General features: G+C 54.3%; 3 protein-coding genes across 4 annotated transcripts; all 3 read right to left on the bottom strand.

Annotated features, from left to right (window-relative positions):
• Nucleotides 1-285: 285 nt before the first annotated feature.
• Nucleotides 286-3,527, bottom strand: SAMD1 (sterile alpha motif domain containing 1). 2 transcript variants are annotated; one of them, XM_066347359.1, is made up of 5 exons: nucleotides 2,188-3,527; nucleotides 1,485-1,776; nucleotides 1,295-1,412; nucleotides 1,086-1,197; nucleotides 286-983 (listed from the first exon to the last, which is right to left on the bottom strand). In XM_066347359.1, the coding sequence occupies exons 1-5, from the start codon at nucleotides 3,127-3,129 to the stop codon at nucleotides 825-827; spliced, it is 1,623 nt and encodes a 540-aa protein (XP_066203456.1). In that variant the 5' UTR covers nucleotides 3,130-3,527; the 3' UTR covers nucleotides 286-824. The 2 variants fall into 2 exon arrangements, with proteins under 2 accessions (XP_066203456.1, XP_066203464.1); XM_066347367.1 differs by having other exon boundaries at nucleotides 1,295-1,391.
• Nucleotides 3,528-5,031: 1,504 nt separating this feature from the next.
• PRKACA (protein kinase cAMP-activated catalytic subunit alpha) lies at nucleotides 5,032-23,140 on the bottom strand. Its single transcript, XM_066347346.1, has 10 exons — nucleotides 22,870-23,140; nucleotides 14,420-14,481; nucleotides 13,841-13,969; nucleotides 10,737-10,835; nucleotides 9,714-9,796; nucleotides 8,739-8,865; nucleotides 8,549-8,644; nucleotides 8,326-8,448; nucleotides 6,498-6,662; nucleotides 5,032-5,838 (listed from the first exon to the last, which is right to left on the bottom strand). The coding sequence occupies exons 1-10, from the start codon at nucleotides 22,913-22,915 to the stop codon at nucleotides 5,713-5,715; spliced, it is 1,056 nt and encodes a 351-aa protein (XP_066203443.1). The 5' UTR covers nucleotides 22,916-23,140; the 3' UTR covers nucleotides 5,032-5,712.
• On the bottom strand, nucleotides 17,024-17,261 carry SMIM46 (small integral membrane protein 46). Its single transcript, XM_066361040.1, has one exon. The coding sequence runs from the start codon at nucleotides 17,259-17,261 to the stop codon at nucleotides 17,109-17,111; it is 153 nt and encodes a 50-aa protein (XP_066217137.1). The 3' UTR covers nucleotides 17,024-17,108.
• Nucleotides 23,141-24,622: the final 1,482 nt, after the last annotated feature.

Here is a 24,622-nt window from a genome sequence, read left to right as displayed (position 1 = left end):
GTGGCTTTTAACATGCTCTGCTTCAAGGGGCTGCAGAGAACCGAAAAAATGTCAAGCTAAGTTACCTGCTAGTCATTCAACAAACATTTGAACACCCCAGCACTTGTCTGGGCATGGGGAGATGACAAAATGAAGCAAGTCATTATCACAGCTTGCTGCAAGGCAGCACCATTCACTACTTGTCTTCCTCCAAGAACAATTCAGTCCTAACCTGATCTCCTAGGAGGCTGGTGTGGCTTTTCAACACCCCTCCCCCACTCCATAAAATGGGACTCCTTTTTTTTTTAAAACTTTATTTAAAAAACTTCGGTGCAATATTAAAAAGCAATACAGCCAGCTGGAGCGACAACCAACAGAAAGAGGAGTAGGGAAGGCCCACTGACCCCACCCCAACTGTTCCCAGGGATGGAGGCTGGGGTCAGACCACAGAGGAGCCTGGGTGGTGGGGGAAGGGAGAAAGGCCACCCACCGAACTGAACAGGCAGAACAAATCATTTATATAGGAAACATCTGGCTGGACTGAAGATCTAGGGGAGATAGGAAGCCCCCCCCTTTTTTTTCAAAAATGTTCTAGGCTGGGGGGAAGGTCTGGCCTCCTGGGGTGAAATAAGCAGGTCCTGTCCCAACCCACACTTCAGTGTGGGGTATGCTGGAGGCCAGATGTGTGCTAGGGAGACACAGGAAAGGAAGAGATGAGTAGGGAAGTACCCCCTCACTGGAATCTGTTATGAGGGCTGAGAGTGTCTCTGGTCCAGCTTCTGGACTCTGGGGCTCTTGGATGATATGGGGCTAAAATGGGTAGGGGCAGGAGTGAGGCTGGGTGCTCAGCCTAGAAAGCCATCAGGGTCATCATCCTCAAAGTGGCCTTGTTGGAGCACCTTGATGTGGTGCTCGTAGATTTTCAGGGCTGGGCCAAGGCGGATGGACAAGCCAGTTAGCACATCTGTCCGCTGCATGAGCAGGAGAGACTTGCCATCAATTTCCTGGGTTGGCAGAGAGAGAGAGAGAGAAAGAGAGAACAGGGTCAGAGCAGACCCCCACTGAGGCCATGAGACAGAGGAGGTAGTTGAGGGTTGGGGACTTACCTGTTCTTGGAAAGCTGTTGCTTGCTCTGGAAAGCCAGCCTCTGTGAAATATTCTACCACATCCATCACTGTCCACTCTACGGGGTCAGCTGGCTTCTCTTTGCGCCCAGAACTGTGTTGGAATAGAAGGAACCAATGAGCAGTGATGCTCCCAGGGTTCTGTTACAGGCTCCTTGGCACCTCCCTGTGTCTCAAACATCCCAACTTACGGACAGCCAAAGGGGGTCCCATCGGCCCCAGGCAGGGCTGGTTTTCCAGGGGGCAAAGGCACGGGGGACGGGGAGTCTGGCCCAGTGGCAGCAGAGACTGGGAAGAAAAAGCATCTGCCTTGTGGTCTTGTCTTGGGACTTGTTTCCTGGCCACCAACAAGCACCCTCCCCCTCCCAGAGGGATCTTTACCTGATCCCCCTTCCTTATTCATGGCTGCCATGGAGAACACCTGGCGGGTGCCACTGCCTGGCGCTGGCCCCCGTCCTTCATCCTGGCCCTGGTGGGGTCCACAGGGCGTCCACTCTTTGACCCTCTCCTTGGCACTCTGAGGACCCCGCTCGCCATTAAGTTGGTGGTGCTGGGCACCTGCGGGACAGTCAACCTCGGGTACTTCCGAGCCTTCAGACACATTGTCTTCATCGTCTTCATCTTCATCATCATCTTCCTCTTCTTCCTTCTCAAGCAGTCGCTCTTCACCTCTCTGGTGCGAGGAAGAGAGGCACGCAAGGTTAGCAGCTGTTCTGGTCCTGGGCCCAGTTCCTGGGATTCAGAACGGAGCACTATACCTAACAGCCACCTTTAATATCAACGCGGACTAACTTTTATACGTTCATTCAGTGCCAAGCTCTGTGTTAATAAAGCCTCCAACAGCCAAACCTCACTAAACACGCTCAATAACCCTAAGAAGCCGCTGCTGCTAAGTAGTGTTTTACCGCAGAGAAAACTGAGCCTCCGTAAGATTAAGTCACTTACCAAGGACACTACGCATCGGGCCCGTAGGGAAGACGCGCAAAGCGTGAGCCACCCTTTTCCTCCTGGGACTCGCGCCCAGGCGACCAACTTCGCCCGCACCTGCCCATTGCGCGGCGCCCTTCCTATCCGGCGCGCTCACCTTGCTACGCGACGCGCGGGCGCTGGCGGCCGGTGGCGCCCGTCCGGGTCTGTCCCCACGGGGTAGTGCAAGCGCTCCGAGGCGGGTGCGCTCCTGGCGGCCCCGCGCAGCCGCCGCCTCCTCCTCCAACAGCCCCTGCGCGCGGCCACGGGTCAGGCGGCCGCCGGCACCACCGCTGCCCCCGAGGTAGCGCACGACTTCCCGCAGGCTCACGGGCCGCGCAGGGCCGCCGGCCCGCGCCGCGCCCCCCTCCGGCGGCTGCTGCTGCTGCTGCTGTGGCGGCGGCGGCTGCTGCTGCTGCTGTGGCGGCGCGGGCGGCTGTGGCGGTGGCGGCAGCGGCGGCTCCCGGGCGGCGACGGCGGGCGGGGGGGCGCGACGCGGGCCGGTTGGAGGCGCCACTGCCAGAGGAGCGGCGGGCGCGGGCGGCGGCGCGGCCAGGGGCGCGGCCCGCTGCGCGCGGGGGCCCGACTGCGCGGGACCGGGCGAGGGGGGCGCTGTGGCGGCGGCAGCCGCGGCGGCCGCGCGGGGCGCCCGTGCCGGGGCGGCGGCGGGCGGCGGCGGCGGGGCGGGCGGTGGCGCGGCGGTGGGGCCCCCGCGGGGGGCGCGCGGCGGGGCCGGTGGGGTGGCTCCTCGCCGGGGCGGCTGGACGCGCGCCGCGTTGCGGTACGAGATGCTCCCCTTGTAGCTGACCCGGAGCACGGCGCGCTGCTGGATCAGTTTCTCGAGCTCGGCGCGCGTGCGCTCCGGCTCCGGGCCGTGCCGCCGCCGCACCATCCGGCAGATGCGCTCCAGGTCCGGCCGCGCCTTGCGCGAGCGCAGCGAGTCGATGGTATCCAGGATCCACTCTTGGTAGTGCGGGGAAGCAGCGGACGACGAGGTAGCGGCGGCCGTAGTGGCGGCCGCCGCCGTCTCCGGCGGGGGTAGGGCCGGGGGCCCCGCCATGCCTCCCGCCCGGCCCGGCTGCACCGTGCGCGCTGCTTCCCTCCCAGCGCGGCGCCCCCCTCTCCGGCTCCCCTCCCTCCGCCGCTGCCCGCCTCCTCCTCCCCCCCCGGGGGGCGCAGCGCCTCGGCGGAGCGGCGGCGGCGCTGCTGTTTCTTTGCAAGAAAAAAAAAAAGCGAGCGAGAAAGGGAGAAAACAGTGAGAGAGAAAGAAAAGAGAGAAAAAAAATGCACTCACTCACTCGCACGCACGCACACACAGACCCGCTTCTGCTGGGCGCGCGCGGGGCCGGGGATGCGAGGAGGGAGGAGGGGAGCGCGGCGCGGCCGGCCCCTCCCCGCCGCCACTGCCGCCGCCGCTCGCGCGCCCTGCGCCCGGGACACTCCGACTCCCCTCCCTTCCCTCCCTCCGCCCCGCCGCCCGCCTACCTCCCTCCCACCCCCCACGCGCCCGCTTTTAAGGTGGAGCCCGGGCCCCCTGCCCGCCCTCTTTACCCTGCGCTCTAGCTCACTCTGGCTCGCTCCCACCCCCCCTTACAACTCCCGCGCGCTTTTTAAGGAGGCGCCGCGGAGTTGGCGCCGGGGCGGGGGCGGGGGAAAGCGGCGAGCGGGGGAGGGGGAGGGGAGCGCCGGTGGGGGGGGGAGGGAGGGGAGAGGGGGCGGGCAGGGCGGACGCGCGGCGCTCGGCCGCCCTCCAGCCATTGGGCGCGGGACCCAGACGTCCCCGGCGCCCAGCCCCCCTCTCCACGCCTCCCAGGCGCGCTCTGCTCTCGGGACCGCATTTACCGGGAACTCGCCGCTCGAGGGCTGGGCTGCCGCGCTACCCGGGCGCCGCGGGAACCCTCGAACCCTCGGGCCGCCGCCACCCCAGTGCCCCGAAGGCGCGCTTGGCCGGGCGCTGAGAAGGCAGGAAGGGGGACGCGCACCATCTCCCCAATCCTTGACTGCCCCCACTAGAGCCTCCCCGCCCCACCCCGCAGCCTGGCCTCCCGGCGCTGTGGCCCCAGAAATCTCCTTGGAACTCCCTCTCGGCCCGGGGTTGTATGCCGAAGGGGCACCGATGCTGACATTGGAACCCCAAATTCAGGGTTATAGGGCAGTTTAGCGCCCCCTTCTCCTGCGGGGCCTGGTGGCGAGTGGCGGAAGTCAGCTAAACCCAGTTTTACAAGGACTCCAGGCTAGGTCCTGATGAGCCTGGATATTGGTGTACGAAATTCCCTTTCCAACCCATCCTGGGTATGTGTATGGGGGTGGGGTTGACCAAAGCCAGGAACACCAGTGACACTTTTTTTTAAACAAAACTTTATTGGTAATAGTTTTCAAATATGTTTACAACAGCACACTGTTCAAGAGCAAGTCGCGTCCTTCCCAGCACACAGGTTGAATCACTCCTGCGCCCACCCAGGGCCCCACCCCAGGCCTGTGAGCTCCTCCTGGGATGGGGAGAAGTTACGAGAGACAGATTTGGGGTTGAATACGGGCTCCCCACTTTCCTAGTGAGAAAAAAGCACAAATGGGGGGAAAGTGTAAGAGCTGACAGCTGAGCAGAGGAGCGCCCAGGATGAGGGGGTTAGGAGGGGATGCTGGGTAAATAAAACAGTCCCTCCCGAGCAACCCAGGCAGTGAACCCTGACCATAGAGGGGAACGGGGTCTTTGCCTCTTTTTTAGGGGGTTGCGTTCCCGAGTTGAGAGGAGGCTGGGCATTAAAATCCAGCTGAGAATAAAATTAAGGAATTTGGGGGAGTGCTGCTGGGAAGAAGGACCCTGGGCTTGGGGCTCCCCTTCTATCTTTTTGGGGTACAACTCCTTAGCAGCGAGAGGGGCAGCTGCTTTGTATGGGTCCCAAAGCCCAAGGGTGAAGTGAAGAAAGGTCTGTTGGGGTATAAGGGGGTAGGGGCTTCCTAAAGGGGCTGAGACCCTTCAGGGAAATCAGCAGCTTGGGGGAGAGGTTGGAACCCCAGCTCTTTCCTTTACAAGTCAATCTGCTTCCCAGGCTTGTTAAAATGGATTTGCAGAGGGGGGATAAGAAGAGGGTATAGGAAGATGGGAGGGAGGCACTGGTGTAACGTAAATAAGTTTGTAAGTGGTTTTAAAAAAAAATCTAGCAAGTAGCCCACTGCACAGGTCACTAAAATCTCTCCTTCCCAGGCAAGGTTGTTTTGAAGGGAAGGTTGGCCATTCTTTTATTCTCCCTTAGCAAGTTTGCTGGTGGTTTGGTGAGGGAGGTGGGGAGGAAAAGGGGCTGGAGTTAAGTTTGGGCCCCCCTTTCCACACCTTGTCTCTGGATACACTAGCAAGACCTGGTATGACTAGAACTGAGATACTCCTTTAAAACAAGCAGAAGTAGGCTGGGGTGAAGGAAGACAAAGCATTAGGGAGGGCAGGAGGGTGAAGGGGTGAGGGGGAGCAGCTGGTGTTTCTGTCCCTCAGAGTATCTGGGCTTCCTGCTTCCCTACCCTGGAGGGTGAGGTGGGGGTGAAATTAGATGCAAGGAACTCTGGGGCCCTCTGGCTGTTCAATCCAACCCTCCCTCCCCCCCACCCCCACAAAAAAAGAAAGAAATCCCTTGAGGGCATAGGCACACCCCTAAAACTCAGAAAACTCCTTGCCACACTTCTCATTGATGGAGACTCGGATCTCTTCTTCTTCATAGTCATCAAAGTTACTTGTGTCCCCAGGGCCTTTAAACTTTGGTATGAAGGGAGCTTCCACCTGGAGAAGGGTCAAGAACCACCCAGACCTCAGCAGTCAACATAAGCCTTATTAAAACAATAAATATGAGTGTCCTCCCTCTCTTGAGCATGCCTGCACCTTTCCCCCTCTCCTTCCCCCCAGGCACATTTTCCTTGCCTTTCTCTTTCTCTCTCTCTCTCCCCCCTAAGCTCCAAGGGCCCTTCTTTTGCCTCTGTACCTTGCTTCTGGAGCCCACACGGCCTGGCTGGCTCACTTCTTCCATGATTCACTTCTACCTCTGTGACTTTCTAAATAAACCTTTGCTTGTAAAAAACAACAAACAATAAATAAGAATGGGCTAACATTCACAAGATAACTTACTCAGACTCAGGCCTGAGCTTAGCATTAGGATGTGAACTCACCTTAACAACCCAAGAATCTTCTTATAGCCAGCTCACCAATGGGAAAATGTCTTTCCAGAGAGCAGCCTCTACTGCCCAAGCTCACTACGTGGTGCCAAGTGACCCCACAATCCCATCTCTAGACCTCTATTGCTTTAAACTGCCCCAGCTAGAATGACCCAGAGCCCATGGCTTATTTTCAAATTCTTCCCTTTCTGTCTTTCCTGGCAGCTCTCCCTGGCTCTTGGCCTGCCCCTAAAGTCCTCAGTGTACCCAGGGAGGAGAGGAGGCCCCCACCTTCCTCTGGTAGATTGCAATCCAGTCAGTTGTGGCAAACCACTTGTGGTTCTTGATGTCGTTGACCCCATTCTTGAGGTTCCCAAAGCGCTTGGTAAGGTCCACCTGCAGGAGGTTCCGCAGCAAATCCTTCAGGTCCGAGCTGAAGTGGGATGGGAACCGCACCTGGATGTGGGGATAAGGGGACACAGACAAGGTGGGAAACTGGCTTGGAGCTTGGGGACCCCAGAACACTCCCTTTGCCATCCAACAGTCCTAAAGGGCAGAGGACCAACTTGAGTGGGCATCAGAATCCCATTAAAACAGTTCATGGGGCCTGTTGCAGTTTCTGATTCTGAGAGTCTGCATTTCTAGCTAGTTTCCTGGCCATGCTGATGGTGATGGAGAGGGGACCACTTTGAGAACTGCTGTTCCAAGCTAAGTGCTATGATGGTTCCCATTTGAAAGAAGAAACTAAGGCTCAGAAGGGTTAAACAGCATACCCAAGGTCACAAAGAGGAATAGAACAGGGTGGCTCCATCTTGGGTCTCTTAGACTCCTGAACTTGCATTTTTAGCTACTGCTTTCTAAGGTGGCTCTGCTGGGGTCTGGGGACTTCAGAAATATCCATGCTTATGAGAAGTTATTGTTCTTCTATTTTTCTTTTTGCATAGCTAAGGTTCTTCAAATCTTCCAGAAACTTTCCCCAAATGCTCTGAACCCAGTCTCATATGCAACTATTCACTGGACTTACAGCTGCAAGAACCAATTTCCAGCACTGCTCTGCCTCTTATAGGCTGTGACCTTGGCCATGGCCTTTAACCTCTCTGGGCCTGTGCCTGCCTTTCCTGCACAGGGCAGATATCCCAGGGTTGCATGAAGGAGATAATACTGCTGAGGGTGCGTGGGAACTGTGAAATGCTACAAAGAAAGGATTTATGCTCGTCTCCTTTCCCCTCTTGGAACTTTCTATGGCTTTTTCTTTGTTTCCCACTTTGGGCCATTCTCTTGGCAATTTCTATTGTGCCTGGTGGCAGACAACTCATTTTTTCCTTTTTGTAACCCTCACTTTTCAGCTTTTAATTTCTCTCAATCTCCCTGAGAGGCAGGTGGCTGGTTCCCCAGCTCTCGGGTGGGTAAGATGAGGCTCCGAGGGGGAAGGCACTTACCCGAGGTGTCAAAGCTAAGGAGTAGCACTGGTACCTGGAGTGGGTCTACCCACCCGGTCTGAGCTGGGAGTTGCTTGCACCATTTCCTGGGTCAGATGGAGGGATGGTTGGGTCCCCCCAGGGAGATGGGTGAAGACAAAAGTGGGGTTTTGTCTTCTCAGGCCCTTGGGTCTTGGACCAAATATATCCCCTCTCCATGCCTCAGCTTGCTCAGTCCCTCAGAGTGCTGGGAAAAATGGAGGGGGTGCTCTCTGTAGAGACAGCTCTATCAGTCCCTTTATCTGCAAGCTCTGAGTTAGGAACTCTGCATTTGAGAAAGAGGGTATAGGCTATACACACCAAATGACTGCCCAGTGGAGTCTGGGAACCAAACACATTAGCTTTTCTGCTGTGAAACTTGTGAAAACTCACACAAAGGGAGGATTAGGGGTGAGTAAAACCTCACACTGGGCAGGACGGGAGTGCAGGTGAGGCCTGGGGTTTTGGAAGCCCTCGGGAGGTTGGCACTGTGGGTGCAGGAATAGCCAGTGAGGTTGTGTGAAATTCTGACCTCAGTTAGCATGGCTGATGTACTCGGCTTCACTGCTTGGCCTGACTTAATGAACTGCTCCATTGTTCTGACAATGATAGTAGGTGGGGAAGGGTCTGTCCTGGGTGGAGCCCCTGCATCCAGGCCTCACCTTCCCAGAAACAATCTTCTCGTAGATCTGAATGGGCTGGTCAGCGAAGAATGGTGGGTAGCCAGCAGCCATCTCGTAGATGAGAACCCCTAAGGCCCACCAGTCCACAGCCTTGTTGTAGCCCTGGGGTAAGAATGGGGTGCAGGAAGAGGGGAGAAGGGTGAAAAGGGAGCACGGGTAGAGTGGGCCCCACGGGCAGCAGGCAGGGTGGGGAGGTGCCTACTTTGCTCAGGATGATCTCAGGAGCCAGGTACTCGGGGGTCCCACACAAGGTCCAAGTGCGGCCTTTCACACGCTTGGCAAAACCAAAGTCTGTCACCTGAGGGCACAAGAGTGGGGCTGGTCGAGAGGGAGGGAGAGAGGGTCCAGGCCATGGCCACCTGAGGCTGTCCCTTGCTTGGCCCAGCGGGTACCTGAATATAGCCCTGCTGGTCGATGAGAAGGTTCTCCGGCTTCAGGTCCCGGTAGATGAGATCGAGTGAGTGCAGGTACTCGAAGGTCAGAACAATCTGGGCGGCGTAGAAGCGGGCATGGGGCTCGCTGGTGGGGACAGGTGGAGAGAGGATGGGTAATTATGGGTGGCCATACCCAGCAGGACCCATCATCTACCCCCAAGTGGTCTAGCAGGTGGGTCTACAGAGTGGCCTCCAACCTAGCTATCCAAATATTTAAGAGGAAGAGCCTTATTCACATAGAGCTCCAAACTGGAAAGAGCCCAGGTGTCCATCAACAGAGGAATAGTGTCACAGATTGTGTCACAGACAGACTCATACAATGGAATCCTACCCAACACTACCACCAGGACAAATGATGCATATGCTCAAACCCGTGGCTAGATTTCAAAACAATTATGTGAAGAGAAAGAAGAAAAGGACAAAAGAATATGAACTATGCAATGCCATTTATATAAAGTCCAAACCTAGACCAAACATATTCTATGGTGTTTAAAGCAGAAGGGACAACTGCCTTTGTCAGGGTGGTAATCTGCCAAAAAAGGTGTTCGAAGAATTTTCTGGGGAGATGAAATGCTCAATATGGTGTTTTGGGTGGTAATTACACAAATGTATGCAACTGTCAAAATTCATAGAACAGAATACTGAAGACCTATGCATTTTATTGTATGTAAAGTGCATAGTTACACAAATAAACAAAATAAAACAATAGCATAAATTTAAAAGCTGTATAAGATTGCCATTAAATGGAGATACTTAAGTTACCATGTTTGTTTTGTTTTGTGGTGGTTGAGACGTTGCAGTTTCTTCAGCTTGGGGAGAATGAGAAACCACAAGGACCTGGAGAGGCCATCTCCATGTCCCCAGATGGCTTGATTATGTGACATCGCCTGTGGACAACCCCTGGCCTGGAGTGGCAGAGGGCAATCCACTCACCTGAACCTTCCGATCCGCCGCAGGTGTGAGAACATTTCCCCACCGGGCACGTACTCCATGACCATGTATAAATTTGTGTTGTCCTGTGGGGAGCAGTAGCTAATCAGGGCCCTGCTCCCCAAGCCCTGGCCCCACCCGAAAGCCTGGTGCCCTCAGCCAGCAGGAGTTCAGAAATAAGGTGACAACACCAATCTCGGCTCCTATATGAAGCTTATGCCAGGCACCAGGCATTCTGCTCAGTGAGCTACCTGTCTCACTTCCCTCTGCCCATGAGGAAAAAAGGAAATCCATTAACCTGCTTATGGGGGGCAGTGAAAGGGAGGGCTGGCTAGAGGTGCCTGGGCTGGAGAGGGGACTCCACAGCAGCTCATATCTGTGACTGTCCTGAGTAAGGCTCTTGGGCCACAGGCTGTCATCTGTAAAATGGAACCAGGATAGGCTACAGAATTTATACCCACCCCAAAAGTAAAGTTGTAATTATGAAACTGATTATGAATTTCAAGGCAGCAGCAGTAGAGCATGGCATCAAGCACAGACCCTTGTGACTGCCTGGGTGGCAGGCCCCGAGTGGGTTTCCCCACTTCTCAAAGTCCAGCTTAGGATGGCACCCAAAATAGCTCACACAGGGCACTCATGATGTGTTTGGAACTTCATGGCAACCTTATGATCCCCAGTTTACAGATGAAGAAACTGAGCCTCAGGACAGTGAAGTCCCTTGCCAGGGTCATAGAAGCAGGCGATGCTGAGCTGCGATTTGAACACAGACCATGGGTCAGGTTTTTGTAAACAGAGCAGTGATTTTAAAAGATGTCATCCAGGTTGAGCAACACTACCACCCAAGGTTATCAAATAGATCCAGGAGTTAAATTTGGGTGTATCAGAGCCCCAGGCTGACCCCCACCCCCATCAGTGGGTAAGCCCCTAGGGCAGCCACTGGTTGTTCTTAGCTCCTAGGCGCAGTTTCCCTCCCTGCCCCCTCTATTCCCTGATGACTGGGACCCACAATGGTGATCCTGGCCCCACCTTGAAGGAGAACTCAAGTCTGACAAGGAACGGAAAGTTGACAGCCTGCAGGATGCGCTTCTCATTCAGCGTGTGCTCAATCTGTTTCAGCTTCACGACCTGTGGGGGAGAGGGGGTGGAGAAGAGGAGGTATAAGAGGGCTCTCCTCCCCCTGGCGCCTAGAAGTAGGGGTGCCAGGGTCGGAATGGTTCCTGTGAGTATTTGTGGCCTGTGGAGCCCTAGAGAAAATTTATACATTTTTCTAATGACACCCAGTTTGGTTTCATATGTGCAATTTTAACATTAATAGTACATGATATTTTTTATTTATTTAAAAATATGGTAAACATGTATTTTTATTTCCCCCCTCTCTCTTTTTTTAAGGGGCCCAATATTTTCTTCTGCACCTGGGGCCTCAACCGACCTTAATCCACCTTTGCTATATAGGGTGCTGGGGACTCAACAAGGAGTTTGAGGCTGCCTGTCCCCATGTGGCATGCAGTTCATGGCAAGAATACAAGAGTCACCAGGCCTCTCATCCCAGAGGGATCAGAGCTGTGATGGGGGAAGCTCGAGGCCTGCAGATGCCCAGATGAAGTGTGGGGCAAAGTATGGGGCAGGGGGAGTCAGAGAAGGCGTCTTGGAGGAAGGGGCAGTAGAAACAAAAATGGACAATAGTAGTACTCAAGGAGTAGGGGGTTTACAAAATACTTTTCTAGCCTGACCAGGCGGTGGCGCAGTGGATAGAGCGTTGGACTGGGATGCCGAGGACCCAGGTTCGAGACCCCGAGGTCGCCAGCTTGAGCACAGGCTCATCTGGCTTGAGCAAATAAAAAATGCTCACCAGCTTAGCCCAAGGTTGCTGGCTCAAGCAAGGGGTTACTCGGTCTGCTGAAGGCCCGCAGTCAAGGCACATATGAGAAAGCAATCAATGAACAACGAAGGTGTCACAACGAAAAACTGATGATTGGTGCTTCTCATCTCTCTCCGTTCCTGTCTGTCTGTCCCTATCTATCCCTCTCTCTGACTCTCTCTCTCTGTCCCTGTAAATAAATAAATAAATAAATAAAAAACATAAAAAAAAAAACCAAAAAAACTTTTCTAGAGCACGCCACACAGCCACCCAGACCCCAGGCAATTTAATTCCTCCTCAGCCCTCAGCTATTGCCAGCAGGCACTTTGTGTGCAGTGACAGGGGCACTGAGGGGTGTGTACTGTGAGCATACCAGTTTGAAAGCCCAGATAGGGGCAATATCGTGACAGACAGCTAGTTAGCGGCCAGCTGGCGTGTCACACACCGGTACCCTAGCTGTTTAGTCGCCTCTAAATTCTTGTCCTGGGGCCTTTTCTGCTTTGCATGCAGCTGCATCATTTTTAAAAATTTTAAAAGTTACTTATTGATTTTAGAGAGAGAGAGGAAGGAGGAGAGATGAAGAGAGAGAAACGTACCAATCTATTCCTGTATGTGCCCTGACTGGGGACTGAACTGGCAACCTCTGTGTATCGGGATGATGCCCTAACTAATCGAGCTATGCCGCCAGGGCCAACTGTATCCTTTGAGTCTATACCTGCACGCCCAATACCATCCACACTAAGCATGTGTGGCTGCTGAGCACTTAGGCAGCAGGGAGACTGGGGAACCTAGTTTAAAATTTTAAGTATCTAAAGTGAAATTTTAAAAACTGACATTTAACACAGTTGCTGGAAAATTTTCAAGCCTACCTGGAACAGCTTGGTCTATGCCAATCTGCTTTTTCAAGTTCTCTACTTTCTCTGGTCTTTCCAGTGAAGATTTAACATCAGAACAGAGATGTGTAAAACACACACTGGATTTTGAAAACTTGGTATGGAAAAAAAATTTAAAATGTCTCATTGATGATATTTACATTGGTTATGTAATTGAAATGATAATATAGATATACTACCTTAATTACAACATATTGTTAAAATGCTTTCCACCTGTTTCTTTTGTTTAATGGGGATTTAGAAAACTTAAAATCATACATGGCTTGTGTGACATTTTTACTAGACAGTGTTGCTTTATTATTATTTTTTGCAAAATACAAACAGAGACAGACAAGAAGAGAGAAAGATGAGAAGCATCAACTCGTAGTTGAGGCACTGTAGTTGTTCATTGATTTGCTTTCTCATATGTGCCTTAACCCAAGGGCTCCAGCCGAACCAGTGACCCCTTGCTCAAGTCAGAAAGCTTGGGCTTCAAGCCAGTGACCTTTGGGCTCAAGCCAGCGACCATGAGGTCATGTCTATGATCCCACACTCAAGCCAGCGACCCTGCACTCAAGTTGGTGAACCCACACTCAAGCTGGGTGAGCCCACACTCAAGCCAGCGACCTCGGGGTTTTGAACCTGGGTCCTCAGCATTCCAGGTTGATACTCTATCCACTGTGCTACCACCTGGTCAGGCAAGACAGTGCTGCTTTACAGTAGTGCCTGTCATAAGTAGGATATTAAAAATATGTACAGAAAGCAGGCCTGTGTAAATACCACCTCCTCCAGAAAGACCTCAGGCTTCCTGGAAGACAGGCTAGGTGTGTGACCCATGCCCAGTGCCTGATTTCTCTAGATGGTTGGCCTGGAGGGGAACTTCATGAAGGCAAGATGGTGCTCTTCTAGTCCTCAGTCTGGCATAGGATGGGGCTCAAGCACTGGTTGGAGCCCTGGCCGGTTGGCTCAGCGGTAGAGCGTCGGCCTAGCGTGCGGAGGACCCGGGTTCGATTCCCAGCCAGGGCACACAGGAGAAGTGCCCATTTGCTTCTCCACCCCTCTGCCGCACCTTCCTCTCTGTCTCTCTCTTCCCCTCCTGCAGCCAAGGCTCCATTGGAGCAAAGATGGCCTGGGCGCTGGGGATGGCTCTGTGGCCTCTGCCTCAGGCGCTAGAGTGGCTCTGGTTGCAACATGGCGATGCCCAGGATGGGCAGAGCATCGCCCCTGGTGGGCGTGCCGGGTGGATCCCAGTCGGGCGCATGCGGGAGTCTGTCTGACTGTCTCTCCCTGTTTCCAGCTTCAGAAAAATGCAAAAAAAAAGAACTGGTTGGTGAGTGGCTGGATAGGAAGAGCACTCTAGTAGCAGGTGGGACCAGCCTATAGGGCAGAGCTGAGCTCACCTTTTGTTTGTCTAGGATCTTCATGGCAAAGTGGTTCCCAGTCTCCTTGTGTTTCACCAGCATCACCCGCCCAAAGGAGCCTGTGCCGAGGGTCTTGATTCGTTCAAACTGATCCAAATGAGCTGTATTCTGTAGGTGGAGGGTTGGGAAAGTCAGGGACCCTCTTCCCTGTGGCCTGCTGGGCCAAGATCTGGGGCATACTCTCTGCTACCAGCAGAGGGGGCCCTGGGGAGCGGGGGGGGGGGTGATGGGGTGAAGACAGAGGGTGGAAAATAAGATGGCACAGGGCACATTCCTTGAGGTGAGTGGCAGGGGCCAGATCTGGCCCTGGCCTGGGGCCCAGGAGCTGCTGGCAGCTGCATGGGGGGCAGGGGCCATCAGTTGTAGGGGGTGGTAGGATGAGATGGGGGATCCTTCAGTAGCTGATCAGGTGCTTCTACCCAGGAGCCCCCATGGGTGTCTAGGTACCCTCCACGGGGCTCTAAATCCTAGCCATGTCACAGGGATGAAGCTGGAAGATGAGAAGATGAGGGGGTCATCAGCTTGCCTATCCCAGGGCTCTATATCTGGGGGGCTTACCTGAGCAGGATTTTCCCATTTTTTAAGAAAATCTTCTTTGGCTTTGGCTAAGAACTCTTTCACTGGAAGGAAGAAATGGGAGAGTTAGAGGGAGACTCCATCTCGTTGGGGCAGGTCCAGGGTATTTCTGGGGAGATAACCATTTGTGGAAAGTGGGGTGTGGCTGTTTCAACCAGAGTCTGGTTTTCCCCCCCAGGGCTTTTGGGTGCCCTGGCTTTCTGAGGGCAGCTTTAGGGGGTCCTAATCTGGGCTCAGGCCTGGGCCCCCTTTACTACAGAGATGTGGGATCTAGCCTCAGCACTTCCAAAATGGGGTGCTGGGCAACTCGGGGGTCACTCTCAGGGGGACAGAGAGCAGTACCCAGGCCAGCCCACCCCCACTTGCCCCAGTTCTGACCAACATTCCATGGCCAGGGACGAGGCCAGCCAAGGTATTTATAGCCTCAGGATTTGGCTGTTCCTCAAGCCCCTTCTCTGGGAGGGCCTGTTCAGAGTGGAGGCCTCTGGGGCTCGGGTAGCAGGCGCCCTTGGGGGGCTCAGCTGTCCCTTGGTGCCCAGCTGGCCCTACTCCCACCTTTGCCAATTCAGGGGCTCTGGCTCCAGAGCTGGTTCAAGGGAGGCCTCACCTGATGCCCACTCCCCAGAGGATCCTCAGTACCCTAAAGAGAATATCATTACCATCTGGCTAAAACTGAAGACTTCCTGTAGGCAGACCCTGGGCCTGCTGCTTTGTCTCTACTATCTCATTTGGTTAGCTTGCAACTTTCCTTTTGTCCTTCTCTCTGTTTAATAATCTAGGAAACTGAGGCTTGAAGAGTAATTCTTGTCCCGAAGTAGCCAAGCATATCAGCTAAGGGCCAGGGCTCTGGGATTGAGATCAAGTTCAGACCCCAGCCTGATCCTGGATAAACTGTGTGACTGACCTTACTTACCTCTCTGGGCCTCAGTTTTCTTCATCCGTAAAATGGGGATAATACTAGTAATGGCCTGGCAGGGTAGTTGTGAGGACTGAAGGAATTAATCTTGGCAAAGTGCGTTGGACAGTGACCTGCACGAGGTTCATACCATATATCTGTCAACTATTAATTTTGCTATCAAGTAGTTTTAAAAATTGAAGTATAAAATACAAGGGAAGAGTTAAGTGTTCAAATCTTAAATGTGTGGCCTGACAAATTTGAACATTATAGAACTGTCCTGTGAGTGCCCCCCGGTGCCAGGCACACTGTTGTTCAGGAACCCTGCCTATGTGGCAGGCAGCCCTGTGGTGAATGCTTTCTGCACTAAGTCCTACCCTGATGGCTCAGAGCTCTTACTCTCATTGTGAAGAAGACTGACCAGGCCTGAGGTCGCCTGCTGGACCCCACTACTTATAAAATTAACTACTTCACTGCTGACAGGTTGTAGTGCACCAGAGTAGCCCATAGACAGACCTGTCCTCCACCCCTTGATGTTCCTAGACCTAGATGGTTGCCACCCTGAGGGGCCATGTACACTTGTACTTTAGCCTTGCCTGTCTTCTGTGTCTCACCCCTATGCTGTGCCAGGAGTCCCATATGGCCTTCAGGTAGCTACCACTCCCCCATTGTTCCCAACATTAGGACAAAAGAGCCTTCCCTGTGGCTATGAGTGGCAGATGGAGGAGAGACCACTGGCCAATAAAAACCTACAAAGAGGCCCTGGCCCGTTGGCTCAGTGGTTGAGCGTCGGCCTGGCGTGCAGAGGTCCTGGGTTCGATTCCCGGCCAGGGCACACAGGAGAGGCGCCCATCTGCCTCTCCACCCCTCCCCCTCTCCTTCCTCTCTGTCTCTCTCTTCTCCTCCCGCAGCGAGGCTCCATTGGAGCAAAAATGGCCCGGGCGCTGGGGATGGCTCCTTGGCCTCTGCCCCAGGCGCTGGAGTGGCTCTGGTCGCGGCAGAGTGATGCCCCGGAGGGGCAGAGCATCGCCCCCTGGTGGGCGTGCTGGCTGGATTCCGGTTGGGCACATGCGGGAGTCTGACTGTCTCTCCCCGTTTACAGCTTCAGAAAAATACAAAAACAAAACAAAACAAAACAAAAACCCTACAAAGAGTGACCAGGCAGAGAGAGGGCAGTCAAGGAATGGTCAGGAGTCCTAAGCTCATGTCTGGCTGGGCCACCAACTATCTGAGAGACCTCTCTGGACTTAGGGACAGCACCACATCCAATGCTTTCACTAGCTGAATCTTTCCTAACTCACACTACCTTCCTTGGACACTTCCAATGTACATAGTAATTCTGATTGAAGGTGGTGGAAATGGTACTTTCTTAGAATCCTACCTTCACCCACCCAGGAATGTAGGGAGGAGTGCGCTCGAGAGGAATCCAGAATGCCTGGTCCCACTTCCCTTTTCGCTCTCAGCTATCCCTGAGGACTGTCATGTCCTGCTTTTCTGACTTGGGAACCCTCCTGAGAGGCTCCACAATGTGCTGCAGTCCTAGCACAGCCCTTCTCTGTCCCCTCTAGTGCCACTGGTTTGCCAGATTGGGGATGAAGCACAAGGGAGGGGCAGTGCCAGGAGGAACAGGCAGATAAAGAGGAAGAATGATGGGGAGACCCCCAGCCAGGAGCCCCCATACTCACCTCTGCTTCCTGCCTCTTCCAGCAGAGGGTGCAATAGGGGGTGGCGTGGGAAGGGATTATCGGGAACCCATTAGCCCCTCACCGGGGAGGCTCAGGGTGCTGGCTGTGGCTTAGGTACCCAGAGGGCCTGGCGCAGGTAGCTCAGGAAACGAATAGTCAGATGGGCCCAAAGAAGAAGCTGCAGCCAGAACTGGAATGTGGTCTCTGAGTCCCTACCTTGGCCATTGTCTAACCACAGATCCATCCCAGGATACTCTGGGATCTCCCTAGAATCTTCCCTTTGCTGGGGAACCAGGAATATGCAGTTTTTGAGCTGGCTTCCTCTGGGAGGGCCTCGGGGGGACCCTGGAGGAGGAGCTGGTTGCCTGGGAAGCATTTAAAGGTACCTGCTCCTGGATGGCCAAGGTTTGCAAAGGCCCTCCTGGCAGGAGGCAGTGGGAAGATTCTCCCCAGGATGTTCCTTCTGGCTGGCCTCCCTGACCCTAGGGGAGGGGTGCTAAAACGAACTTCCTATTCCAGGGACTTCATTGTTCCCAGGATGGCAAACCCTGCCTTCCCCAGTGGATGCTGGACTACCCAGAGGATGGTACCTGATGTGCCCAGGGCAGTGCCAACTGGGCAGAGGAGAAGGAGTTAAGGCTTAGGCCCAGACAGCAGACAGGGGCTCCCTGGGGGCTAAGGAGGGCCCCGAGCTCCATTAATTAGCAGAAAGAGCAGCTGGAGAGAAAGGCAGTGGGGCAGAGGGATGGGAGGGTGGGGGTGCAGAGCAACCCTATCTCCAACCCTATCTCCTCCTGGTTCTGCTACCCCGAGAGAGAAATGGGTATATCTGACTTTCTCTTGTTCCTATGCAGGGTTGGAGAGTGGAACAGCATCCTGGGATGTCCTTGGCTTCTGTCAAACCTTGCCCTGTACTTGGCTCTGCTCTAGGCCATGAAAGTCCAAACCGGAAACGAAAGGCTAAACCCAGGAGTGGGGGAGGGGGAGACTGCCTTGACCATCTTCCTCCTTCTTTTCCCAAACGTGGAGGGTCAGTGGCAGCTTCTCCCAGAGTATCCAGCACACGTGGCTCTTCTGACAACAGGAAGTGGCAGAGAAGGGAAACTCAGCCAGCTGCTGACTTGTGAAACCTGCCTCCCTGCCCATGTCTTCCACTGGGTGAGTGTGTGTGTGTGTGTGTGTGTGTGTGTGTGTGTGTGCGCGCGCCGCGCGCATATGCCAGCCTCCATCCTGGTCAGGATTTGATTTGGACTCAAAGAGAACCTCAGACACCTTTTGAAAAGCCAGGACCACAGCAGGAAACAGGAGCCCAGACTCAGACTCCCCAGACAAATCTCAGTACTCTCTGCCCACCAAAACCTGGTTGTCCCAGGAATTCTGGGAGAGGGATGCCAAGCCTGGGTTGGGATCCCTGCTCTGAGCTAGCTGATTCCACCCGTCTGGCTTGGATCCCCTGCTCTGAACTAGAATACCCCACAGTCTGAGCTGGACCCCAACACTGGGCAGGACCACTCCCCAGTCTGATGAATCCCCATTCTGTACTGGCCTATCTGACCTGGGACTCCATCTGGACATCCTCATTCTGACTTGGACTCCATCACTAAGCTGGACCCACCTCCATTCTGAGCTGAATCCCAACACTGGGCTGGACTACCCCCATGCTCTGAGCTGGACCCCTGCTTTGGGTAGACCATACTCCCTTGTCTGAATTGGGCCACCCATCATCCCCCCTGCTATTCCTTAGGTTCCCAAATCAGGGTTGTAAGGGAAGGGTTTCCAGGGCCAATGAGAAGTCAACAGCCTTTTCCTCTCCATCTGCTCCCCAACCCTACTGCAGTCCCTCCCTCATTTCAGGGGCAGAGTGCCTAGAGTTGCTATAGCAACAGGGGCTCACCATCGGGGCTGGAAGCCATCACTCAAGTCTTCTTCTCAGGGCACCAAAACTATGGTGGCTGGGAAGGCTCAAGAGACCTGCAGCACTAGGTTGACTGCCCATCCCCAGAGACCTGCCAGGGATAGGGGGAGCAAGGGAGTTGCCAGGGGAGTGCTGGTGGGCGTGTTGGTGTTGGTGGTAATAAGAGAAACCCAATCAAGGCCAGTGGTGGCAGAGGAGGGGAAAACAGGACCCTCAAGTTTTGGTAGGCCCGACTGGGCAAAGGGAAAAAAGCTACCTTGGCAAGACCCTCTGGGGCACCCATACAACTGCCATGGCACAAATGTTTGTCCCTCTTGTACTTCTGTAGCATGTTAGAAGGCAGCAATTCTTCCTATCCAGGGACTTCTTGGGAAAACTTCTCACTCTCAGAGTCTGGATCTGCTTGTCCCTAGGGCCTGGAGCAGGGGTCCCCAAACTTTTTACACAGGGGGCCAGTTCACTGTCCCTCAGACCGTTGGAGGGCCAGACTATAAAAAAATTATGAACAAATCCCTATGCACACTGCACATATCTTATTTTAAATTTAAAAAATAAAACGGGGACAAATACAATATTTAAAATAAAGAACAAGTAAATTTAAATCAACAAACTGACCAGTATTTCAATGGGAACTATGGGCCTGCTTTTGGCTAATGAGATGGTCAATGTCCGGTTCCATATTTGTCACTGCTAGTCGTAACAAGTGATATGACATGCTTCCGGAGCTGTAATGCGTGCGTCCTGTGTCACCAGAAGTAGTACTGTACGTGAGCGTCTCAGCGCTTTGCGGCGCCACCACATACAGTACTCCAGGAGCACAGGATGCGGATGCTCCTCTCACCACCAATGAAAGAGGTGCCCCTTCTGGAAGTGCGGAAGGGGCCGGATAAATGGCCTCAGGGGGCTGCATGCGGCCCGCGGGCCGTAGTTTGGGGACCCCTGGCCTGGAGGGTTGTTTGGGGGCTCCCTTTCACTGGCCCTACACCTTCCCTTGTGGGCCAGCTCCCAGGGGTGCTGGTGAATTTGGCCAATGCCAGCTAAAGCCTGAGCCCCACTTGGCTGCCTATCCCAGGGGCCTCTTGGGGCCACTGCCCTCTTTCAATTTCTGCAGCTTGCTCAGGAGCCAGGTGCTAGGTCTTTTTTTCTCTGCCCTCTTAGCATCTTGCTCGAGGCCCCTGCCAGTGGTTTTGGTATCTTTGGATACAGATATCCTCCACTCTACCCCAGAGCAGATTCCCACTCTGTTGAGAGAGGCTGACACTGTCCTGCCTTGGCACCAGAGGGTAGCACAGGGGGCTGGATGGTGGTTAACTAGTGCCTACTAAAGCTTGGGCATTCTCCTTACGCCAATTTGACTGTTGTCTGGCAGATGAAATTCAGGTGCCCCCTGCAGGCTGGCCTGGCTACTGCCCCTAACTCCCACCCCACCCCATGCTAGTTACAAGAGGGCAAATTTTGTCTAACTCCATCCTTTCAGAATCAGAGTTCCAAGCAAAGAGGGGCTTCCTTTCTTATTCTATTTCCTTCTATGAGAGCCCCTGCAAGTCTCTGGAAGGAACTGGATGTTCAGGCATTTCCCAATGTGTGATATGGGTCCCATTGGCAGGGTATGAAATAATTTTAGGGACATTTCACTTTTCTAATCATATTGTATTTCAATCTGTAGCAAAGAGAATATAACTGGCACAGTAATCCCATGATATCATTTATATTACTGCTTAGGACAGATCAAAGTTTACATCTGAACAAAAGTAAATCAAAATTTTTATTATTATAAATTAAGAAAATATAAGTAAATAGAATAAGAATCAGGGAGGTAACTTGAGCATGTCTGGGTTGGGAAATTTTGAGGTCCAGGAAGTTGGCTGGTAGGCAGATCTGGATGTGAATCCTGCCTCTGTGACATCATCTATATCAAATTCAGCGAGTTGTTTAGAAAATTCGGAAACTAGCCCATATGAAAATTACTCGAGCAGATAGATCTATGGAAACAATTTAGCCTGGCATATCCTAGATGCCCAATAAACAGTGGTCTTATTTCACCATGATGGTCCATTCCTGCCCTGTGCTCTGAGAGAATTAGTGGTTCCTTCCAGAGCCTCTGATCTTCTTCCCTAGGCAGCTCCCCAGCGCCCCATGTCACCCACTGCACGTGTTTGATATACCTGGAAAGTTTTCCAGGACTAGGTCATCTCCCCAACTTTCAACTGCAATATACTGCTAGCTGCCTGCCTCTACCTTCTACCTCCCGGGCCTCACCTGCTGGGGGCCTAGCCCCTCCCTCCTGCCTAATCCCCTCCAAGCTCATGTGCAGACCTTTTTTGGTCACTACCCACCTGCTTCTCTGTCATCAAGTACTCAGCTACAGGCACTTGCCTCCATGTTCCCTGCCCATTGGTGACATGTCAGCTCTCCCCATGGTTGCTCAGTGACTCTGAGTTCTGCCATTTAAATCTGTATGAGAATAAAGATCCCTGACTTTTATGTCTGGGTCTTTCTGGGAGGAGGCATTCAGGGGACTCAGACACTGGGGTTTGAGACCAGTAACTGGGAAGGACATATTTGGATGTAGCCTCCCTTTTCAGCTCTGACTCTTTCTGGGTAACGGGAAGTAGATCCTAGCTGAAGAGCAACTTTAGGCCTGGAGTGATAACAGTTTAAGAGCGGGACTAATTGAGGAAGGGGAGTAAGGCCATTTCTCAAGGCATTTCCAGATACAAAATTTCTTACTCTGTTCGGCTGGAAAAGGCCAACATAATTTGGGTGCTGAGCAGAGAACAAGCCTTTTTCAAGCTGAGCCCTGGGAATAATCAGAATCTGTCCCTTGGCAAACAAGTCATTAGATGACACCCATTACTCTCCTAGACTGCCATCTCAAGTCCCCTTTCTCACCATTCCAACTCAAGCTGAAGAAGCCTTGTTAAACTCAGACTCTTCATCCCCCACTTTTCATCCCGAGCCAGGAGCGGGTGAAGAAGCCCGGGGGACTGGGTGAATGACGGAGCCTCAGTTGTGAAACAACCGTTTATTACTGAGGGGCCCTCCAAGGAGACTAGAGCTCACTGCACAGCAGATGGGATGGGGCTCTGCTGTTGCCCCCCAAATCCCAACCTGGGAATGAGGAAGAAATGAACCCGGCAAGATCAGCGCAAACTTGGCGTTGGACACACTAAAGCAGTTCTCTAGGTTCATAAACAGTGTGCTACCCCAGCCAGGGACAGATGCTTGCTGGAAAAGATAACACAAGCAGAGAAGCAGTGACAGAGTGACAGGATGAGAGAGGGGCAGAGGGACCCAGAAAGATCTTGTCCCCCATGCCAAGTAACACAGAAGGGAAAAACAATATTGGAGATGGCTCGGGGAAAAGCTCAAGGGGGCAGAGTGGGTTCGGAGCGGGGCTGTGGTAAGACGAAGAGGGAAAGGGCAGGAGAAAGATGGCGGGGGCTTGAGGGGGGAGGGGTGTGGTCACCAAGTGACCAAGGTCCCTATAGGTTGTAGGCAAATCCTACGCACTCCCAAGACTGGCAGAAGCCTGGGTTAGGGTCTGGTGGTGGGTCCCATCTATGGGACAGGTGAGTGAGGAAGTGGGGGGAGTAGAATCTGGGGAGAGGGTCCAGGAAAGTAAGGAGTGGGGTGGTGACAGGGCCCCACGCAGGGCCCCAGCGGTCATACTGCCATGGTTGGCAGTGACAGCTGGGTTTTGGGGGGGGGCGCACAGTTTTTGCAGTGGGGGGCGGCCTTTGACAAGGGCGACCTTATAGGGAGGGGTCTTCTGTGGGCCTGGGCCCTAACCTTAGACAAGAAGGGGTAGGAGACGCTGGGGGGTAAACAGAGAGAAATGGGGGGGGGGCTCATGGGGGAGGGGCCAGGCGGTGATGGACAAGGCGGGGGCTGACAGCACGGGGGCCGAGATTGGGGTCACGGCCTGAGCACTCACCGCTCTCCTGCTCGCTGCCCTTCTTGGCGGCGGCGGCGTTGCCCATCGCGGCGGCGGCGGCCGGGGCCGGTCCCGGAGCTGCGGCGCGGCGGGTGCTGGCGGCGGCCTGCGGCCCAGGAGCGCGCTGGGCGGCGGCGGGGGTAGCGGCCCCTCGGGTTGCTGCGCTGGCTGCGGCCCCGCGACCCCCGCCAAGCCCCTGCTTCCCGCGTCTCTCCGCGCCCGCCCGGGAACCTCAGCCCAAGTCCGCTGCTGCTGTCTGTCTGTGACGCTCCCGCAGCCTGCGCTCATTGGCCCAGACAGCCCTGACTGACGGCACCACACTGCCGCCTATTGGCCCTCTGCGACCCTCCATTGCCGCTATAGGTCCGGGCCCCGTGACGCATGCTGCGGGTGCCCGGCCACTCGGCCACTCGCGCGTTCGCGAGGCGCCTGACTGGCTGAGATTCGCGACAAGGGCCCCGGGCTCGCCCAACGAGATCGCCAATTGGCCGAAACGCGCAGTCCGGCCCGTCCTCCCCAGAACGTTCAGTGTCAATCCCGGGGTGAGAAGGCGGGGCGGAGGCGCAGTTTGCTGCCGGGGCTGGCCGCGCGGCGCTCGGAGGACCAGGAGGCAGTCCAGACCGGTGCAGGCCCTCCCGGCCCCGTGCACGCCGCAGTCCTCCGCCCCCGTTCAGTGCGGCAGCGGCCGCGGGCCAGCCAAGGTTGCCTCTGCGGTGCCCCCGCCCTCCCCCTGGCGCAGACGCTGTCCACCTGCCAGCGAGGGAGGGGCGCCGCGGGTCAGAGGTCGCCGGGCCGCCGTCATTCATAAGGCCTGGCGCAGGATAGCAGCGGCAGGGCCGGGGCTGGGCTCCCAGGAGGAGGATGGTCCTCAGGAGCAAAGGGAAGTTGGGAGGGGCGCTCACTGTCCATCCCGTTGCTGGCGCCCACGCTGGACTCGGGCCACTGGTTCATTACATTAGTTCACACCACAGCCGTCAGCAGTACTATTATTCCCATTTTACAGATGAGGAATGTGGCGCAGAATCAGGCTGAGGATTCCCTCTGAGCAATGCCGAGGGAATCTGCTCTCCACGGGCAGACACAGAAAGACGCCCTTGCCTTTAGGGTGCCCTTTTTATACACACAGCTTGAGGGAGGTCAGGGTTTCCCACTGTACACTATTGACCTTTGGGGCCTGATTGTTATTTGCACTATAGCACACCCCTAGTTTAGCAGCATTCCCAGTTTCTCTACCCACTGGATGCCAGTAGAACCTCCTTCTCCTTCACCGATGTGATAACCAAAACCATGTCATTATGAAAAGTGCCCCCAGTTGAGAGCCACTGAAGCAGAGGAAAGCTCAAACAGAAGGAGGTCAGAGGGGCAGGGAACTGGATGAGTCAGCTCTTCTTGACTTGGAAGTGTTAAGGGGTCTTAGGTCTACAAGCCAGGCAAATCACTGCTCTGCCAATAGATTTATACAAATTCACCCTATCCAGCTGCTGTCTGCACCCATGCTCCTAGTTCGACCATACTTTCAGGAATGGAAGAGTTGGGGCCCTTAAGTTAATTATGGGGAAATGGCTCACCAGCCAAACCACTCCACCTCTGGCTGCGGGGTTGCAAAGAAAGGTTAAGTAAAAATTAAAGTGTTGCTGTGTTCTTGGAGTACAATGTTAATTTCTTCCTGTGGGTCAAGGTCAACATCTGAAATAAATCTCTGGTTATGCTCTATTAACTTCGTTGCTTAAGTTTCAACAAATGAAAAGCTTTT

This window comes from Saccopteryx leptura, chromosome 1 (assembly GCF_036850995.1).
Source record: "Saccopteryx leptura isolate mSacLep1 chromosome 1, mSacLep1_pri_phased_curated, whole genome shotgun sequence".
In the NCBI taxonomy this organism is placed as follows: domain Eukaryota; kingdom Metazoa; phylum Chordata; class Mammalia; order Chiroptera; family Emballonuridae; genus Saccopteryx; species Saccopteryx leptura.
This window is presented reverse-complemented; position numbering and strand designations above follow the sequence as displayed.